This window comes from Myxocyprinus asiaticus, chromosome 29 (genome assembly GCF_019703515.2).
Source record: "Myxocyprinus asiaticus isolate MX2 ecotype Aquarium Trade chromosome 29, UBuf_Myxa_2, whole genome shotgun sequence".
NCBI classification, from domain to species: domain Eukaryota; kingdom Metazoa; phylum Chordata; class Actinopteri; order Cypriniformes; family Catostomidae; genus Myxocyprinus; species Myxocyprinus asiaticus.
In genome coordinates, this window is record NC_059372.1 from 12,792,256 (window position 1) to 12,812,059 (window position 19,804).

Sequence of the window (19,804 nt, forward strand, 5' to 3'; positions counted from 1 at the left end):
GTGTAACTTGGCCAAAACTTTGGCCCACATTGCAGCTTATTTTATCCAAGAACCACCCACTTAGACAGGAAAAGGCCATCTGATAATGTTTTGTTTAATATATGAAGTGACGTTATGAAATCGTACATAACTTTAGTAAATAAAAAAGTATTTTTTTCAGCATCTCATGCATTTTTAAGATGCTGTGCACACTGCAAAATACATTTTCAAGAACTATTCAAAACGTGTCTCGAGACACCTGCATTCTGGTCATTTTATTTGTGCTGTCTTTTGTCATTCTTTATAGCTTATTTTTTTCCTCCCCTTTTCTCCCCAATTTGGAATGTCCAATTCTCAATCCAGGTGGCGGAGGACGAATCTCAGTTGCCTCCGCGTCTGAGACCGTCAATCCACGCATCTTATCACGTGGCTTGTTAAGCGTGTTACCGCGGAGACATAGTGCGTGTGGAGGCTTCACGCTATTCTCCGTGGTGTACACGCACAACTCACCACGCGCCCAACTGAGAGCGAGAACCACATTATAGCGACCATGAGGAGGTTAACCCAACGTGACTCTACCCACTCTAGCAACCGGGACAATTGGTTGCTTAGGAAGCCTGGCTGGAGTCACTCGGCATGCCCTGGATTCGAACTTGCAACTCTAGGTGTGGTAGTCAGTGTCTTTACTTACGTATTGGTTCTGAACAACCCTTAAGATATGAAAACCACCCTGCTAGTCTACCAAGTGCCTAAAATCCCTCTTAAACCACCAAAACAGCAGAAACCAGCTTAAAGGCCGGCTAAGTCCAGCAAATCACCTTTTTCCAGCATGGTAGGGTGAGGAGAGACATTTATACCATGCACACATCATGTTGAAACCTTCCCCGAACAACCCCCAACCGCAGTGATTATGATGGGCATGGTGAAATGAGGAAACCCACCACCTCTCTCCACCTCTCATATACCCACACAAAACAGTCTCCACTGGTTTTCTCCATCTCTTTATCCCGTTTCACTCCACCCACACTCCCACCATATGCTGTTACCATCGCGTTAGCATCTGCGCTAATTAAGCAGACAGCTGCTAACGAGAGGGAGCGCAAATACATCACTCTTAGAGACCCCCACTGCAGCATGCACGGTTGAGAAACCAAACCCCATCCCACGCTCCGGCTTTATTAAAGAAAGGGACAAAGAGAGAGAGAAGACCACACAGCCAGACCTCACCCACCCATAGAGCTAATGAACAGTAGCAGGAAAAAATATCCTGTTGAAATATAGAGCTAGGAGATAAATTATTCCACAGGACAGCCTTGAGCAGACCTTGTTCAAAAGCACCAGTGTGGCCAGAATGCTGATAAAAACTGCACTTTGTGAGAGATTTCTGGTAGGGTTAGGATTCTTTTCAGTTGGCTTCAACAGTGCTGTCTTGTGTGATATTTCAAAGTGTGTGTTGGTGACTATGGTTTGTCGGATCTACTAACTCACGCCACAATCTCTTTCAGCTAAAACAGCCCAATGCCAATAACTGATCACAAATCAGTTGCAAAAAGTTAAAGCTTGAAATGGACCTCAAATGAGCAAATGTGAGTTGTCTGTTTTGGTTTTAAAGGATTAGTTCACTTAAATTAATTACTTCTAAACAAGATGTTAGGAAGAATATTCCAGCTGCTCTGTTCCGTACAATGAAAGTCTTCTTCTTCTGTCAGCTGCTCCTGTTAGGGGTCGCCACAGTGGACCATCTGTGATCCGCATATTTTAACTTGGCACAGGTTTTATGCCGGATTCCATACAATGAAAGTAAATGCATGAAAAAGTCCAACAAATGTAGTCCATATTACTGCAAGTCTTCTAAAGCCATACGGTAGCTTTTTGTGAGGAACAGGCTGAAATTTAAGTTGTTTTTCACAGCTATTCATTTTCACACCTTTGTCTAGCTCTCAAACCTCACGCGTATATATTCTAATAGGGAGCATGAAGGCATGTCACAACTTAAATTCCAGCCTATTCCTCATTCTAAGTTATTGTATGACTTCAGAATTTAGTTAGAATTTAGCACAAAAGTCATATGAACTACTTTTATGTTTTTTTGAAGACTGACAGCCTCTGTCCCCATTCACTTTTGTTGGATTAAAAAAAGCTCCCATGATAATCTGCTAAACATCCCCTTTTGTGTTACACTGAAATCATATGGATTTGGAGCAACATGAGGGTGAGTAAATTATGACAGAAATTTATGTTTTTAGTAAACTATTTCTTGAAAAGCAACTACATTCTGGACTCTTAAATAATGCAGACACATGCTACTCTTTTATCTGTGAATGACATTCATGTAATTGTGTTTTCTTTTTTATTCTGTAGCTTGATTGTGAATCTCTATAAAGTAACAATGTTCTAGACTCCTGTTTCGTGTTGATTAGAATTATTTCATTGCATGCTGAGCACTGCATGATTGAACTAATGAAACCAGAGAGCTTCTAATGCAAGAGAAACACACACAAAGAGAGAGAGAGAGAGATAGACAGAGTAAGAGGAGGCGACGTCCTGCAGCTCAATCACACTCTGTGAGTGGCGTCATGGTGTGCAAAGCAGGATGGAGTAGGGAGAACAGAGTTAAGGAGTATATAAAAGGAAAGGGAGTTAGAAATGAGAGATACGAGCTGATAGGGGCTCAGATGCAGAGGTGCCTCTTGGGAAGTCCTCTGACCCGCATGTCCATTGATGGACAGCTTTGGTCTCTTGATTTTTCTCATCATGCCGGACTTCCTGGTGGGAAGACACTCTGTTTGCTCTATTCATGTAGAGGAGTGTGTACGAGTTTGTGTTTTTGTGCATTTTGTGAATGTTGATATTTTTATTTTTACTGGAAAAAAGTCAAAACTTCTAAAAATAACTATACTGTATATGTAGTAACTATGGTATTTTGGTGGATGTTAAGGTATTTTATTAGGAAATTTGTCCAAAAATACTTACAAAAATAATAAATGTATTAACCATGGTATTGTGGTGGATATTAAGATGTTTGTACTGGGAAAAAAGTCAAAAATACTTAAAATAACAATAAATTAGGTAACTATGGTATTTTAGTGGATGCTAAGGTATTTTATTAGGAAAAAAGTCAAAAAATACTTTAAAAATAATAAATGTATTAACTATGGTATTGTGGTGGATATTAAGATGTTTACACAGGGAAAAAAGTTAAAAATACTTCAAGTAACAATTAATGTAGCAACTATGGTATTTTGGTGGATTTTAAGTTATTTTACAAGAAAAAAGACAGAAGTTTCAGCAAAGGTATAACTGTTATTATTTGTTTTGAAACCGTTTACTCTTGGTTTGTGTGAATATGCACATACTGTAAAGACTTACTTTTAGGAACTTGTACAGAAGAAAAGTAAACCAGTTTGTAAGCATCTTCTCAGCAACTGACTCTGTCCTAGAAGAAGAGAGCACGAGAGAGAGAAATTGTAATTATGAACTATAAATTCAAATTTGCATAATAAACTGTACATCAACAATATCCAAAAGAGAATGAAAGCTCTCTCAAAGTAAACGAAAAACTCCTTCCAATGTGCCATTCATGAAAAAAATTCACTTTTTCACAACAAACCACCAATCTTCATTAGAAACAGACAATTACAGTAATTGGGTGACTTCTTCCATTAATGGCCAACCTGTCGCCAGCCGTAGACCCCCCAAAAGCTTCCCCAGAACAGAAGTAATTAAAACATGCTGTAATTAATGGACTCAAATGCTCCTAATTCATCTGTAGCTGGCAAACGAGAGAGACTGCAAGCACGGCCTGCTAACTGCAGCTCTTTCCTCCCTCAGGCCCATCAGCAGCCATTTCTCCTGTTCAATAATGAAATCACATAGACTTACCAACTCCCATTACTTACTTACATAAGGACCTATTATTAAATTATATGCTCGTTAATACAACTGTGAAGGGGAGATAAGGTGAATGCAGCCAGATAACATGTGTTTCATGAGTGGGGAGGTGTCCCAAATAGCTCATTAGAGCACTTTACTTAGTTGGAAGTGGAGGATTCTAACTCAAGGGAGAAAGAGCTGAGGTATAGGATCAAATAATGTTTGTGTTCGTGAGTGTTTGCATGAGTGTGTGTGTGTGTGCTGTCCCTCTCTCACCTCCGGAGCAGTAGTTTGGGGTGGTTCTTGCTCTCCAGGTTCTTGTCGATGAGGTCAGAGAGCAGCTGTTTAAGGACTCCCGTAGCATACTCCATCTCTCCCTGTAGAGCTGTCATGATGAGTGAGGCCACGTTGCCACGGTCACGCATGGAGAAAGAGCGCTGAGCTTCAAGTGTGCGTATGAATGTCAGCAGGAAGTGCTTCTTGGTGAGGAGTTGACCAAACAGAGTCAAGGCCTTCTCAACATTAGCCTGCACCTGAAACAAAGCACCCAAAAGCCATTTAGAATGAATTAATTATACATAGAGACTCAGATACAGCTACATTATGTTCCATGACTATCTGTCTATCCATTCATCCATCCAAACCCACCCACCTACCCACCTACCTACCTACCTACCTACCTACCTATCTACCTATCTATCTATCTATCATTCAGAGAGCTCAGTGTTGAAGCCCTTTAGTAAAGCAAAGAGTATCGAGGCAGAAGTCTGCATGAGGGACACACAGCGTTTGATTGACATCAAAGGAAATGCGAGATGCTAGCAGCCAAAAAACAAAAACAAAAAAACAACAGAAGGAAATGGAGAGTGAGAGTGAGGTAGAGTCAAGAAAGGACAGAGAGCGAGAGAAGAGGAGGGAGAGAGAGAGTGAGAGAGAGAGAGAAATTGAGAGAAAAGGAGTGTAGCAGGAAGCAGGAGTGAAAGGTAGTGATGATGTGTCCTACCATGATCCACAGGGTGGCATCTGTCACTTTTCATCTCTCTCTCACACACACACATTACCTGTATCAATACTTAAAGCTACATTTGTGCACTAACATAAAAGCAACACATCTTACACTGGACAAGTGATAAAATCTATCTTTCCATGTTAATCAGTTTTTCACTTAACCAGCTTTTACTGACCAAGCAAAAGGAAATGTAATCTGTCAACTGGTTTCAACGGGTGCTTCTCAATCAGAAGACTACAGCCTAGTTAGTCTGGATATCTCAGCTGCCACATCATCAAGCACCATCATGGAAGGCAGACTTGTTTCGCAGCCTTCATTCAACATCTTTTGGAGAATGCAACAAGTGCATCCTTCGTGGCCTTCACTCACCCACAAACCCTTGCACATGCGCACTTACAAGAAATCTCATTCTAGCGCTGAATGCTGAGGAGGAGCCAAGCCTACGGCCTCAGAAGGACCAGTCTAGGATCGACACAGCCTAACTAGGCTGCAGCGTTCCACTTGAGAAGCTCCCTACGTCTGTGGTTTCGTGCTGGGTAGCTACTCCCACAGTAAAATCTAATTTGTTCAAAATTCTGCTCAACATAACTATATATTCAAAGTAAAATATGTTCTGATTCACCATGATGGTGTTGCCTCGCACAGCACTAGGGCCCATATGTCACAAGGCTCCCCAAATGCACCCCCCTCCAACCACCCTCTATAAGCAAGAATGATTGCACTATGAATTCGGCAATAGTACACCGAAAGTTCTGCTGTTAAAATTGGCCTGTGGAAGCTGGAAGTGTGAGCTCCAGTTTCCAGGTGAAGAGTGGCACCAAAAACATGTTGCACTTTTAGCTGTAAATGATAATATATAGTCAGTACTTTATTAACCCTACCACCTAACCCAAACTCCTAACCCAACCATAAACCTAACAGATAGTAGAGTAAAAATTTAATTTTATTGCGAAAATGCAACCTCAGACTACTTCATCGTTTCCATGGGACCAGAACCCGTGTCTTGGATGATGACACGCTATTAGTGGGACCAAAGTGAGAGGTAAACACATTTGAATTGATGCAAAAATGTCTGATGGGGGATGGAACTTGCCAGTAATTCAGCAGAATGGGTCAATTTCAGGGTACATACATAAATAACATTTTAATTTTCTGTGTGATTGTATTATCACATAATCCTGTCCATAAACACATTATTAGGGATTCTATTTTACACTAAAACTAAAACTAAGAATAAGTATAGAATTAAAAAAAAATAAAAAACAATAAAGCTAAACTAAACTGAAAACTCTATGTGGACAGACAAATAGCAAATTACAAATTGCTGGAAACTTTGTGTCATGCCTGGTTAGGACACAGTGACACAATCTAAACAAATTACAAAACCAAACAACAACGAACTACTAAAATTTCTGAGCTGAGATGCTGGAATCAGACTTCAAAGCAGGGCCAAACCAGCGGCTATTATTGTCCCCTACAGCACCCTATGTAGCATGTAACCTGACAAAGGCCTTTTTCCGACAACACAGACTAATAAAGTGACTCAATTCTTCTCTGCTGAGCTGAATGAAATTTGCAGCCTCTCGGGGAGGCCGATTGTACTGTAGGTTGCTTTTGGGCAAGAAGCTACACAGAGCAATAAGGGGCTGAGACGTGCGTATAGGCACTTGATTACGACGGGGCAAATACAGTGAAAACAAACCCCAGATGTAATAATAAATATATGATCCCTCCGAAAGTAAACAGTGTGACCTGCCATACGCATGCCTATGGACGTAGCATGTTAGAGTAAATGGAGTGTTTAATCGCACTGACCATGTTTCGTGATTACTCTGGTATAGCTCTGTTGTGTTCTTTTGCTCGCGCTATTACATCCCAGTCATTAGCGTCGGGCTATAGTACAAGGGATCACAATCTGTAACATATTGAACCCTCTCAACTACAAACTGACGATTCAAAAGTTTTTGTTTAGACCATTCCCCAGAGAGAGTCACCGACCCCATTTATCAGAAACAAGCAATGTCAAATAAATTGGTAGCCGACTTGACCAAATCCGTTCAAACGTTTTCAGATAGTGTACATATTACACAGTGTGTACAATCTAAGCACTAAATGGGGACCTGATGAGGTTGTTTTTCGGTATTAGTAGTGGTCTACTGATTTTTTAATTTCATTGTTAGTTCTACTCTACAGATGTACTGACCCGTACCTCCATCTCCTTAAGCACCGGGTGGTCCTCAATGCCAGGGAACAGCACTCTCATGGCATAGGTCCGGTAGTCTAGGAACGGGATACCAGCTCCATCCAACTCCTGGGTCAGTTCATGGATATCGGTTTGGAGTTCAGCGAATGCTATGCGTCAAACAAAAAAGAACTGGTTAGGGTGTGGTGCTTTCAAATGGAAAGCAGGACTATACACTGGGCTGGCCTTAGAGAACTGGTTCCATTTTATAAAAAGGGTCTTCACTGTAATAAAATATGCATATAATTAGCAATATATGCATCAGAGCCTCCTTCAACTTTGCCATTGCCAAGAAGATCTGCATGTGTTTTACTGTCTTTTGACTGTGGATAAAAAACTTATGTGCAAATGTATCTTTAACGGTATATAAGCCGCTTTGTGAGCTTACAGTGGAAAGATGATTTTAGACCTTTATTAACAGATAATTCTTAGAATTGTACAATACAATTTATTTCTAAATATCACTGTTCTGTTGAAATCTGAAATTGAATGCAATAAGTATTGCTTTCCAAACATTCCCATTCTTCATTCGTGAAAGAATCGTTACTAGAATTGTTAAGAAACCTAAATCACTTAATGGAATTGTAACCAATGTTAAATTTGAAAACAAAGCGATTGATCTGGAACTTATGAAAATTCGGTCACTGAGTTCCTCGTACCATAATAGGCACTTGTTTGGTAAACCGAAGCAATGCTAAGTCTGTCAATCAGTTTGTTTATTTGGTTTACGACTAATTTGGTTTTGCTATTTAAAAAAAGCGGGAGGGAAGAGACGTAAGAGACACAAAGTTCACGGGAAAAGAAAGTCAATTAATTGCATGAGTGGGTAATTAATAAAGGAGCGGAGCTTTTCATGCATAATTTCCTCCAGCTGTTGTTCCTTCACCACGTCCTCTGGGATACAAATAGTGAAGCAAGAAGCTCCTACTCTAAGTGAAGGTTTTTCATCTTAAAAATACTACACAAATATTATTCAACATGAACTGTCCAATGGGATTTTCAGTCTCCTCTGTTGAAACGGAAAAAAAGTGACAGGACTAAAGAGCTTTTAATTCAATGTTTCTTCCTCATCAAAAGTGTACTTGAAAGGCCTCACAAATATTTCCAACATGAGGGATGGCCTTGTAATTCAATTTTGCTTCATTACTTGTAAAGTGGCGTGTCGGATCGCAAAGCGCGAGGAGGCATTACAGACAGCTTAAATGCTAAATTTTTAAAGCCTTGTTTGTTGTAGCGGTCAAAATATTTAGCCTCTCAGGAAGTGGGAGTGTTGGCAAGGTCAGCTAGCAAAACATTTCTATTAGTTGTATGTCAAAACAACTTTGAAAAGTTTTCCTACATTGCTGATAATGCGTTCCTTTCTGCTACAGTTCCTTTAGTGGCAAAAGCACTCAGAGTGAAACAATTTCAATTACTGTGATGTCCACACATGCTTGCACTAACATTTCTCGGCTAATGTAAAGCAGAGAAGCGAAGCTGATATCCCCACTGAGCAATTCCAGTATCTAAACCAGCGCTGGATAGCTCGCTAATTAGCCATTAGCTGTGCTTTTTTTTTATTAGCTGTGCTTTTGTTTGTTTGTATTACTGCGTTCTCTGATGGGCTGCATCACGGCTCAGTAAGCCCTGCACATGGCAAATCACATGTCCCTGGATTGTGTTTGTTGGTCCACACCCTGTGATTGCACCGAGAAGCACCATGATGGCTGCTTCCACCCTTCTGTATGCTATACGGCTGAACTTAATTGTGATCTGAGGGCTCTGAGGGGTGGGATTGCAAGCAAGAGGGGAAAATCTGCACCTGGCATGCTAGTGTCTAGTATTTAGTGGTCGTTGATGTTTTTGCAACTGTTTTCCGACATGACTTGGCAAAGTATTGTGCCCCATTTTATGACCCTGCTGACCTCACTGGGTTGGGGTAGAGCAGTGGTTCTCAACTGGTTTTATTTCATATTGGAAATATTTTTGCATTGGACATCAAATGGCGACCCAAGTTAGTACCACAATTGCTTACCTTTCAAAAGTAAACAAAAATGTCTTTAAAATCAAACATAGGAAATTATTAATTGATATATTATGGGTTAAATGTCTCTTGAATTTTTATGCTTTTGTGCTTTCGGCAACCAATAATTTACTGTTTAAAACACTTTAGGGTGGGCAACCTGTCCATATTGACATCTGCCTAATTTGGCAACCTTTGATGTCCAAAATCCAATACTAGTACCATAATTGATATAATGCCTTTGATATAAACAATAAAACAAATGGGAATTTTTTTTCCTCCCTTTGAAAATTTGATAGGCCTATTTATTTTACTATCCCAACTATGCACAATAATATGGCTACTTGCAATTTATTATTTCCATTTATCGTTGGTTTTTTTTGTTTTTTTCTGCTGTCCAAGACCCTATCAGAATCGACCTGAAACACTTTTTTGGGCTGTGACCCACTAGTTGAGAACCACTGATCTAGACCAAGGTTTTCAGAGCATTGAGTCATTACAAAACAAATCCAATCCAAGCCCAAACAAGAAAACAACAACCTAAGGTCATAAATATTTTGTAGAGGTTGTAAATAACGTCAGCACATATGATCAGGATAAAATATTGATGCACGGATTGAGTGGTATTGTGATAACAAACCGATCTGTTTCTCTGCTAATGAAGGAAACCAGCCAATCAGTAAGAATCAGACCTAAGAACATGACAGCTAATCAATGTCTACCAGTTCCTTCATGCATTTGGCAAGAAGCAAATTCGTTTCATCATTCCCTCTCTGCCATTCAGCCATCTCCCTTTTTGCGGTGGCGAACGCTGTTTGTCAGCTAGCTAGCCTCTGCGTGCTTTTTCATCCACCTGACAGGGTCGTGACCAGGAGGGCCGACAGTCCTAAGATAATGGCCAATTAGACCCAGTGCTTCTCTCTGAGACCAGGTAGAGTATAGCACTGGGAACCTTTACGACATACAGCAACTGCATTTCAAACTGGGTGGAAGACGGAATGCTATAACACTGCTGCCAACTAACACCAACCTGTTACCTAGACATGTTAACAACCATAAAAGTGACAAGAGAATGGAACAATGTTAATGTGGAACTTGAAAGTAGGACCTGCCACTTATTTCAACAATGATTTAAATTACATATGAAATTCATTTTCCCTTGTGAAGGTTTATCACAGTTAGTGCCATTTACATAAAATGCTATTTCTAAATGTAAAATGTGTGAATCCTCCAGGTAGGGGTGGAAAAGCTTGTATGTTCTGTATATTATATATTAACGTTGCATGACTAATAAATGACTAGTTGATTCCACATTCCAAATTTGCTGGTCAACTAGTCAATTTAGCATTCAAAATTACACATTTTGTACTTACTAGTTGACTATTTCATTATGCATTATGAATGTATTAGTCAACTAGTCGATTCAGCATTCAAAATTCCGCATTCCTAATTTACTAGTCGATTCCGCATTAAACATTTCACATTTTGAACTTACTAGTTGACTATTCCATTCATCATGACAAATTCTGCATTACAAATTTACTAGTCCACTATTCGATTCCGCAATAAAAATGTCACATTTTGAACTTCCTTGCTGACTATTCCATTCCGCATTCCATATTCCGCATTTCAAATTTACTAGTCAACTAGTTGAGTCCCCCTTTAAAATTCCACATTTTGAACGTACTAGTTGACTTTTCATTGTGCATTCCAAATGATGAATTATGAATTTACTAGTTGACTAGTCGATCGCGCATTCTACATCTGCTAATCGACTAGATGATTCAGCAGTTTTAAATTCTAAAATGAAGCTCCTTTCTAAACACTCTTCTTGGCATTACAGGAAAGCTGTCAGGGGACATTCACACAGGATGCGTTTTTGCACCCGTCTCCTCTGTTTTTAAATTGTTTTTCTGTGTAAACATGTGCTAGTTTACACAGGCCCAACATGTCGACAAGTAGGAGAACTGCTCGACAAGTCGGTGTAAACCCCTATGATATATATGACTTACGAGTAATTAATTCAAACAATTTCACCTTCTTTACACTCAAGAGCGACTCTAGATTCCAGGTTGTCCATTTGTAGCTGAAGTCGCTTGAGAGTGCGGTCGGCATCACGGGATTTGCGCTTGTAGGCGATGAGCACAGCGATGATGACCAGCAGGAGGAGACCTCCACCTCCTCCAATCCCGATGATAGCAGGCAGGGTGAGAAGACTGTCAGAGTAGATCTGCAGCGTACCAGGGGAGTATTCAAACCCACCCGCCCGGATCTGTAACAGTTACATTTTACATTTACATATTTGGTAGACGCTTAATCTAAAAAGCAACTTACACTGCATTCAAGGTATACGTTTTATCAGTTTGTCTGTTCCATGGGAATCGAACCTATAACCGTTGTTCGTGCCATGCTTTACCAGTTGGGCTACTGGAACACTGCCAGTTTATCCCCTTTATTTATCTAAGTTGCTTTTAGTCTGAGAAATTTGTAAAGTTTTGGTCCTACTTTATATTAGATGTCTTTAACTACTATGTACTAACATTAAAATATGTGCAATACAATGTATTTATTGTTTATCTACATGTTGATCTGCAAAATTCACATTTGCTTCTACTAAGGCTGAGATACTGTACAGGTAGGTTTAGGAGTAGGTTTAGGGTTTAAGGTAATGGTTGGGGTGGAGTTAGGTTTAGGGGTAAGGTTGACATTGTAACAACGGATGTAATTAAATGCAGGTACTTTAAATGTAAGTACAATGCAACAAGACGTACTGTACTGTATGGTCATAATAAGTACATTGTATAAGTACACAGTAGTTAAAGACACCTAATATAAATTGGGTCCAACCTTTTTATTAGAATGCATGTTCCCTGGAAATCGAATCCATAAACTTGCGATTGTTTGGCCATACTTCACCAACTGAGCTACAGGAACAATGTGGCACAGAACGGGCTCAATGAAGCACAGTAAGGACAGATTGTGTAGTAGCCAATATGCGATTACCATTCATAATTTTGTTGAGGTAATTCCTTTGTGAAGAATCAACTTCTGCATAAGAATGCAGCACCAGCTTTACACAAGACCCTAATTAAAACTTTATGAGCCCATCACATTGTGGGACAAGCAAAGGAAATGAAAAACCATTTAGCTCAAAATGTCCCATTATTAGTGGATCATTTCAAGCTTTGTAAAGGCTTGTATTTTGAAAATAGAAAATTTAACAAGGACACGTAATAATTGTTTACACAGCTCTGTCTTGGCAAGAACAAATCCATCATTTTAAGGTGTTTGTTCTAACCGTAAAAGTGTAACCAGTACACCAGAGCAGTTGCAATTTTATAATAAATTAGATACAAAGTAATACGTAAAAAAATACAAATAAAAATTAATTTTTTCATAAACATTTTCAGTCAAAATTCTCTCTCATTCTATGAAGAAAAAGAAAAGAAAAAAGATGCAATTAAAGTAAATGTTAACTTAGGCCAACATTCTGCCTTACATCTCCTTTTGTGTTCCATAAAATAAATAAAGTCATATGGGTTTGGAACAACATGAGGATGAGTAAATGATGCCAGAACACTGACACCCAGTGGCTTGGATGCAGCACAATTTAAAATCAATAGTTTTCAGTTTCAGATGCCATTGTAGAAATTTAGTATTCACAGTCAGCCATATTTACTTTAATCAATGAGTGAAAGTGTCATATAACAGGAAGGTGACTGAGATTAAGCAAGAAGTATTCGGCTGGTCATGTGATTCTAAAATGGCAGCCCCCATGTGCGGACCCTCTCCATGTAGAATAAAACAGCTTTTATAAGGTAACTGATGTGACTGGTGTCTTCATTTTAATGTGAGTGGTCATGATTTCCTACATATAATGCAAAATTACAATTAATTTCTTTAGGAGTTACCGTACATTTTTTAATGAGAAAAACATTTCTGAGTGCACCTTTAAAGGACTAAACTACAAGTGAACTCCAGTGCACATATTGTGATACTGTATGTACACTGCACTGCAGGCATTGTGTGCTGTCTGCAAAACTGCAGGGGCTCATGAGACCTTCTAGGGTCAAAGATCCAAGCAATACAAACATTCCTAAAAAGACTCGCTCTAACAGGGGTCATGGCAGTCAACACACAGCTGTGTGACAGAGCAGGCACACAACAGACACACTCACATACACTACACACATGACCACTCACGCATACACACACACTTAATTAAGACTAATTTTCACATAGGCCAACATAAACACAGAAACATGCGCACACATTCAAAATCACACACTAAGTGCACCCAGACGTGATCCAATGCAGCAAACGCCTACTGGGGTGACCCCTAAGTAGGGCACTGTACATGGGACGAGAGCACAGCTGTGTCTGCTTCTCCCTAGCCTCGCCTCACATTGCCCCAAAATGCCACATGAGGACGGCAATGCAGAGAGACACGTCTATTTTTGAACCAGCGTCTTTCAAAGAATGACTGTACAGACAGCTATTTCATACAATTTCTCTGAATTTAATGTGACACTTGCACTTTGCACAAAAATAATACAAATACAGGCGTAAACATTTTTGTTCTCCGAGCATTTCGCTTTTAGAGCCATCACAACGAATGATGTGCTCTGTCAAGATAAAGAGTGTGCTTTCAAGACACTTTCCTAAAGCATTCAGTTGGTGTTAAGTTGAATTTTTAATGGGAGTTGGCATTTCTGACCTTTACACATTTGGTCTGTGTAAACTAGATGTGGGCGTTACATCAAAAGATTCCATGAACATTTTTGAGTCATGATGCACATTAATTGTTCAAACAGAGTTTTGAATCGATTCATTGAAATGGACAGCTTGAACTAATTCTCTGAACTGATTGAATAAATCATCACAAATATTCAATATTCGCCCTGGTGTGAACTAGATACAGTAAAGTACGTACCGTAACTTTGTGTTGGCCGGTGAGGTTGGGCCACTCACAGAGCAACTGGGATTCCGAGAGTGTAAGAACACATGGTGTCTCTCCGATAAACACAGTGTAGTTAAGCCTGGAGTTACCAGGAGCCGCTGGAATCAGATTACGACCCTTAAATAATAGGAAAGATAGGAAAAGTTATCAATCGATAGAACTGAACAGAAAACATTAGATTCCACAACTTTCATTGTTTGAACAGTACATAAGGAAAGTACTTAAAGTCAGTGTGAAATGCAATTTGAACTCCACTTTACTTCTGTTATCTAATGTATTTCTGCCTGAAACAGGATATTCAATGTGAAAATTTGTAGAGCAGGACTTGATTAGATAATTGTATCGATTGGAAAGAGATTAGATCGTTAAAAGTGGGCCTTACATACCAGAATGGAGCCAGATGGATGGAGGACAAGGGTTGAAAAGTAAGAGGGGTTTGTGACATGAGTTGAAAAGCAAAATCGTTTCAGAGGTGGTGCAAGATAATGAAGATAAACTTTGAATAACAGCACAATATGACCAGGACTGTGCATTAAGAAAGTAAATAGGGTCAATTTTGATTTCACACTGACTTCAAAGTCCTTTTCACATGACTCGTGTCATGCGATTTTACTGCTTATCAATGTGTTACTCTACATTTATTACATTATTATTAACATTTTAAAACGTTAATGTTCACTTTTTACATATCCCATTTGAACATATACTGCAATGGATCTCCTCCATGGAGATAAACAAGCAAAAAAAAATGAAAATTTCACTCGCCACATGAACAGAAGGAAGAGAAAAGCAGGAATGTTGATTAACAGTAAAGCACTGACACTACAACCCCCATCTTTCCATCATCAACGATCAAGTGAGGCCACGGCACAATGCTCTTTAAAGCAAATTCCGCTCGCTCTTCTCTCTCGCTCTCTCTCTCTCTCATCTCATCTGCTTTGCCAACCCTAGATCAAATTAGATGAGAAATTAATTGCATGGAGAATGTGACGCATCTCCAGAATATCCCTGATTATTTCACCAAATTGCATTTTCGTATTTTGCCTTCGCTTTGCTAATGCACCGGGTTGTTTTCTCTCCCTCCCAATAAGCCAGGCGGGGGATCGGGCATTGAGTAAAAAGGTTTCGTTAATAAATTTTGATTTAACAAAGAAATATCACTCGACATGCTTCGACTCACACCTCAATGGTTTTAAAGATAAGAGAGGCTTTCATTATAGGAGAAACCAGCTGGTGTCTGTGATCAGCATTTTTAAATTTACAAATGAAGAGCGAGTGGTAACATAGTTAAGTTAGAAAAGTCATCTAAAGGGCCCTTCAGGTCAAACGCGTTCTTGCGTTACAGAAAAGCTAGATGTAGCACAACGAATGGAACAGAATGCAGGCATATAGAGGCACTTTAATAATTTTTTTTTTTAAGTTTAACTTGACACGGCATCTTAAAACATGGCACTCATGTGCAAGATGCTTAAAAACAGCAAGATGTTGCTTAATGGCCAAAGACATCCATTTCGCACATGTTAACATTGGAAAACAAGTAAAAAATCAGGGCAAAATTCACAAGCCAGAAGGCTCAACCAAGAAATTTCCTATTCATTTCAAACGCAGTTGCTTGGTTGGCGCAAGACCCCTGGAAGTAAACCATCTACCATCTTTTCTCATGGGAACCACAGAAGTTTTTGAACGAATCACCTGAGCCACAAATGTCATTTGACAATTTCTCTGGAGCCACATAAAATTGATGTCCATTCAACACTGATTGGCTGAAGACGCCAGAAGAACACACACAATAACAAGCCCTTCAATAGTTACTATCCTGAGCTGTGACGTCAAAGGCAGCAGACAAAGAAAAATATAAGACAATTTGATGCTTTTAAGAGCCCTTCAAAAAAAATAAAAAAATAAAAAATAATAATAAATAAAAATACAGTGAGTCTATTTACAATAACTCCGCCCACCATCACTAAGACCTAGCTCAGAACAGTCACAACAAATTTCTTTGGGGTCAACTGCTGGTCAAATGAAGGCAGGCATGCTTTGTGAGTTCGAATACTGCCTTTTAGCCCACCTTTTCCCATGTTTCCACTCTTAATATTTCCTATAATACAACTTACAGTATAATGATACATTAAAGTGATTCCTCGCAGTGATTTGGTCACAGTGAAGGTCAGGATATTGATCCAGATAAAATTAACCATGGTTTTACTGTAGTAATATTGTAGTAACCATGTCTTTTGGTGGAAACCATAGTTTTGATGCAGTTAACCATGGTGTTACTACAGTAATATATTGTTAATATAGTAACCATGTTTAATTTTCTGGTTATTATGATATTACTACAAAATACCATGGTGATATATGGTTACTGTAGTAAAACCATGGTTAATTTTTGTAAAGGAAGGTTAGGGTTAGGTTTAGGGGCCTAAATCTGTGCCCCTATACTTTATGTTAGTATTTAAACAGGGGTGTAATAGCAACTGCCACTATTTGGACTAGAGAACACGGTTAGATCTAGCGATTACATCTTCTAGTGCTTCTTTGTGACAGCAACAGCTCAAATGTGAATGTTTCAACCATTCTGCTGCATTCTGCGCATTCAAAGACGTGCGCTTAGAAAAATGGGACTACGCGCATTCAGCGCTTGAGCACTCTGCTGAAGATGAAATTTGCAAAATGTACGTGGACACTTTGCATGTGACCGAAGTATAAATCCACCCACTTCCTGTTTCAGCAGAACCAGGTGTGATTTACCTTCAGGATAAGGGGTGATGTTGGTTTAAGCTCCAGAATGCCTGTAGGACTGAGCGGCTCAAAGACAGGGTCTGGGTAGTAGCTGAAGCTCTCGTTGACAACCACGAGAGCATGGACATTGTCCATGTAGAAGCCGATCTCATCCGGTCCACTGCCAGTTTCCACAAACCCTCTCTCAGAGTCGGCTACTGATGGGGCCAAACAGACCATGATGGAATTGTTGAAAACAGTGCAGTTCTGAGAAAAATAGAACAATAGAGAGACAGAAGGAGAGATATGACAAAACAGATATGACAAAAAAAGGGATAGACGCTCTGTTTTAAAACCTAGCAAGTTGCCTACAAAGGAAGCATTTTAAGGCATTGTAGGCACGGTCCTGATGCAAAGGCTGTTCCAAAAGGTAAGCAACTTACTTATGCTGCCTCGTTTTGGCCAAACTCTAAGGGAACATTGCATGTATAGTATCTTTGTAAAGAAGGCAATTCCAGAATGTATTGCAATGTAAAAAAAAAAATTTATTCATGATGGTGCAAGTCGAGATACATGATGAACATAAATAAACTTATGTTCAAAAGTATCTATAAAAAATAGATCAGTGTAATTCAAATGTATTATTTTACCCAAGACTTCAGTGTGATTTTTATTTTTAAGCTTATTGATAGAATATCAATATTCAAATCTCCCATATAGAGCATTATTTGTGTGGCACATTGAGTTGCTGCCTATGTAGAGTGTTCCATGACAGTTAGGATGCTGCCTCAGAAGGTAGCAGCCTACAGTATGTAGGCAGCAGACAGCGAGGCAGTTAACTAGGTTTGCAAGAGACCCAGAGAGTGAGATTTCTGTGACCTTTTCAAAGATAAGTACAATGGTTTGGATTTTTTGTCTGTTTTACAGGGAAACCTGAGGAGAAGAAAGTGAAGAAGGGAGCTCTAACCTCTAAAGAAAGAGGAAGAAAAACATCCAGGAACATATGGGAAAAAGAACAGGGCCAGAGAAGTGGAAGGTAGTAAAGTCAGAAAAGGACAGAGAAAGAGGATACTTACATGGAAGGACTCAGCAGAGCCATACTTGGCACGAATCTTTGGCTCTTTAATCGTGGCCAGGTTGGTGCCACTGATCGTCAACAGAGTCCCACCACTGGATAGAGAAACAAGAAGTTATTATCAAAACAGGTGATTTGGGCGACACTCTCACTCATTGGCTGTGTTTTAATCTAATTTTGTGTACAAACATCTTAACTATTGCCAGTCCGATCAAATAATAACTCAAGAAACAGAACAATTTTCCTATATACTGTACTGCAGCAAAAGTAAGAGTAGTATGTCAGCTATTCTGAACATAGCCACAAACACACTGACTCAGTCTAACTCAACACTCCACCTTTAAATCTGGGGAAATATCAGTCTATCACGCTTTTCATCCCAAAGAGAAGAAAAACAGAGCAGAGGTAATATATCCCATCATCACTTTGGCGATGAGAAACAAAAGGGGTTTTCATGGAGAGGCAGCCATTCAAAATCAAGTTTTGTCTCTACAAGTGCGACATCCATTTGATGAAAGAGTTGGAAGTTGTAACAGATGCTGAGATGGCCTAGGTGATGTTCTTATTTAGAAACCCCATGAAATCAAGTACAGGTCTGTCTGCTTCAAGACCATCTATACTATGCTAGTGCACTCCTGTAGAGCTCGGCTCATCCTACCACATTTGTTGAGACCTGCTCGCCCACAACACACTGTACATGTGGAGCTCTTTCAATGTCTCTCCTTTCTATGTTACTGTCTGTATCTCTTTGTCTGTCTCAGTGGGAAAAAATCCCTCTTAACTCAGGTGCAAGCTTCAGGCAACAAAAAACAAGACACACTGCCCACAAATAGACCCTCCTCTATCAGGATATCTCACCCAAGTAAGACAACCCTCTCTGGTTTCAAGAAAAGTCACTCAAGGAGGCCGCAAACATACTCTACAGAAGTCTGCAAATGCAAATTTTTTCCCAAAGCAGTCCCTTTGTACAAATAGTATATAATGTGCTTTCTTTTTTTTTTCTTCTTTTTTTTTTAATCCCCTTTTCTCCCCAATTTGGAATGCCCAATTCCCACTACTTAGTAGGTCCTTGTGGTGGCATGGTAACTCACCTCAATCCAGGTGGCAGAGACCATCAATCCACGCATCTTATCACGTGGCTCTTTGTGCATGACACCACGGAGACTCCCAGCATGTGGAGGCTCATGCTACTCTCCACGCACAACTTCCCACGCTCAAGAACCCCCGATCATGACCACGAGGAGGTTATCCCATATGACTCTACCTTCCCTAGCAACCGGGTCAATTTGGTTGCTTAGGAGACCTGGCTCGAGTCACTCAGCACACCCTGGATTCGAACTCGCGACTCCAGGGGTGGTAGTCAGCGTCAATACTCGCTGAGCTAACCAGGCCTCTTTAACGTGCATTCTTGAGTTGTGATGGCAACAAACCTCAGTATGGTGTGATTGAGTTGCCTCCAAATGTCTGGCCATTAAACTAAACATTGTTTGAAACATTATTCAGGTAAACTAGCTGGAAATGTCAACAGTAACTAACTTAAACTAATTTGCTCAGCAAGATTCTCTTCAAACTGTAACCATGACATCAGTTGATCTGAAAGTAAAAACTGTTTTCTGATGCACATCGTTTACACTAATGCTTGCTATAGTGCCCCTGTGGCAACGCTGAGACAGCAATGCCCATTTTTTTTTTGGCCCAATCTGACACATTTCAGAACACAACAACACATTAAATCAAGCTTGCGCAGCTAAAAGTGTTTGCATTCATGTACTTGCATAGCTTTTAAGTGTGTAATTTCTGTGCCACTAGTGTCACCAAACGGAATTACAAAAATAATTGCTGTTTTCAACAGATTCCATAAAACTCCCGTCTAGTAATTTTGTAACAAATGTTGTAATTTTTCATACAAATTATTATTTTTTTTTTATTAATTAAAACATAAT

At 39.6% G+C, this 19,804-nt stretch overlaps 1 protein-coding gene across 1 annotated transcript in view; it reads right to left on the reverse strand.

Moving 5' to 3' along the window:
• The window catches only part of LOC127419896 (plexin-A1-like), a 289,863-nt gene that overhangs the window by 21,396 nt on the left and 248,663 nt on the right, over positions 1-19,804 (reverse strand). Inside the window, exons 17-23 of the mRNA XM_051661705.1 lie at positions 17,863-17,956; positions 16,817-17,053; positions 14,039-14,182; positions 11,143-11,377; positions 7,071-7,213; positions 4,129-4,385; positions 3,349-3,415 (exon numbers count right to left, since the gene is read on the reverse strand). Of these exons, the coding sequence (XP_051517665.1) occupies positions 3,349-3,415; positions 4,129-4,385; positions 7,071-7,213; positions 11,143-11,377; positions 14,039-14,182; positions 16,817-17,053; positions 17,863-17,956 (1,177 nt within the window). The remainder of the gene's footprint in view (positions 1-3,348; positions 3,416-4,128; positions 4,386-7,070; positions 7,214-11,142; positions 11,378-14,038; positions 14,183-16,816; positions 17,054-17,862; positions 17,957-19,804) is intronic.